The following is a 1,392-nucleotide window of genomic DNA, read 5'->3' on the forward strand; positions in this document are numbered from 1 at the left end:
GAGTACACTTGAATATGATGACAATTAAGAAAAAAAGCAGCACTTTGACAACTTTGCAGCTTTTGATTAAACCACACCAAGAGGCATGTTACAATGATAACAATGAAGCATTATGCCAATTATGTTAAATCCTGCTCTCTGCTTAAGCTCATCATGACCTGTTTTAGTGTCCTGTAATTTATCCTTTGGAATGCTTACTCTCATCAATACAGTGTTCAACTTGAAAGGCAAGGGGGGAAAAGCCACCAAAGGGAACAACCACCCCCAAATGACTTCTAGAAAACAAGTATTTCTTAACTTTTTATTGACATTGGCAAATTAAAATAGAATAAATTAACAAGTATTTTCTCAAAAAAATGTTTTGTACAAAAATACTGTCAAAATTTCCTAAAAAGCTTTCAACACAGTAGTATCTTTTCATGTACTGAATATAACTATTAGCACAGTGTCAAAAATGTTGAAGACAGAAACAAAATAAAAATCTGTGAAATGTTTGCCACTGACGACATTCCACACCCTATTATTGTCTGTACATATGGGGGAGGGGGGACAGCCAACTTGAAAGTGAACAGTATGACTTTTCCTGATCCAGAACGGTTTGGCCCACATCTGTTTAATCTTCCAGTTTAGCATATTTTGCAAATTAAAATAGAATAAATTAACAAGTATTACTCAAATGCATAGTTTAAAAAACGAAGCAAGATAGCAGTTTGTGCAGTAATATCTGCCCTTCAAAGTTCATGCAACCAACTAATGCAATTTTTCCTTTCACTCGTAAATCTGAATGCAGTTCAGTCATTTGAAACCATCTACAAAATCCACAAGATTAAGCAGTTTGCCAAGATTAATATCTAACAGTTGAGCACTGGAGAAAGTGAGGAAATAAGGAGTAAAAACAAACAACAAAAAAGACCAAGTTAGCTAGATATTTCAACTACATAAGGGAGGTGAATGTCAAGGCTACAAAAACGAAACAAAAACAGGAAAAAAAAAAAGTGGCAGCAATTTTTTTTTTTAAAACCAATTTGTACAAGTTTTTAGTTTACTTTGTTTCCAAGTTCTCAAACCTTTCAAGATCTGAAAAGTGAGATACTGTGTCTAAGGGAATGTTTTTTAATTCACACCGAAGAAGTTGGGGGTTTGATTTCTCTCGCCGGGGTTTCCATCAAGTCAACAGCTTACTCTGCTGGGCTGCTGTTTGCACACGAAGTCCGTCATAAAATCAAACTCGTTTTGCCCCAGCCAGAGTTCGGGCAGCTCCTTGATGCGGTCCAAACCCATTTCTATCACTAAGGACATAAGCACTTCCTCGTCGATGAAATCAGTGTCTATGACATTGGGCGGCAGCATTGCAGCAGGGACGTGGGCCACGGAGGCGGGCATGTTGCTACT

At 37.2% G+C, this 1,392-nt stretch overlaps 1 protein-coding gene across 1 annotated transcript in view; it reads right to left on the reverse strand.

Annotated features, from left to right (window-relative positions):
- Positions 1–741: 741 nt before the first annotated feature.
- Positions 742–1,392, reverse strand: part of CITED2 (Cbp/p300 interacting transactivator with ED-rich tail 2) — a gene marked incomplete in the record, with an annotated part of 1,905 nt that continues 1,254 nt past the window's right edge. Inside the window, 1 exon segment of the mRNA XM_014588838.2 lies at positions 742–1,392. Within this exon segment, the coding sequence (XP_014444324.1) occupies positions 1,171–1,392 (222 nt within the window).

This window comes from Tupaia chinensis, unplaced genomic scaffold (assembly GCF_000334495.1).
Source record: "Tupaia chinensis unplaced genomic scaffold, TupChi_1.0 Scaffold000313_1, whole genome shotgun sequence".
NCBI lineage: Eukaryota > Metazoa > Chordata > Mammalia > Scandentia > Tupaiidae > Tupaia > Tupaia belangeri.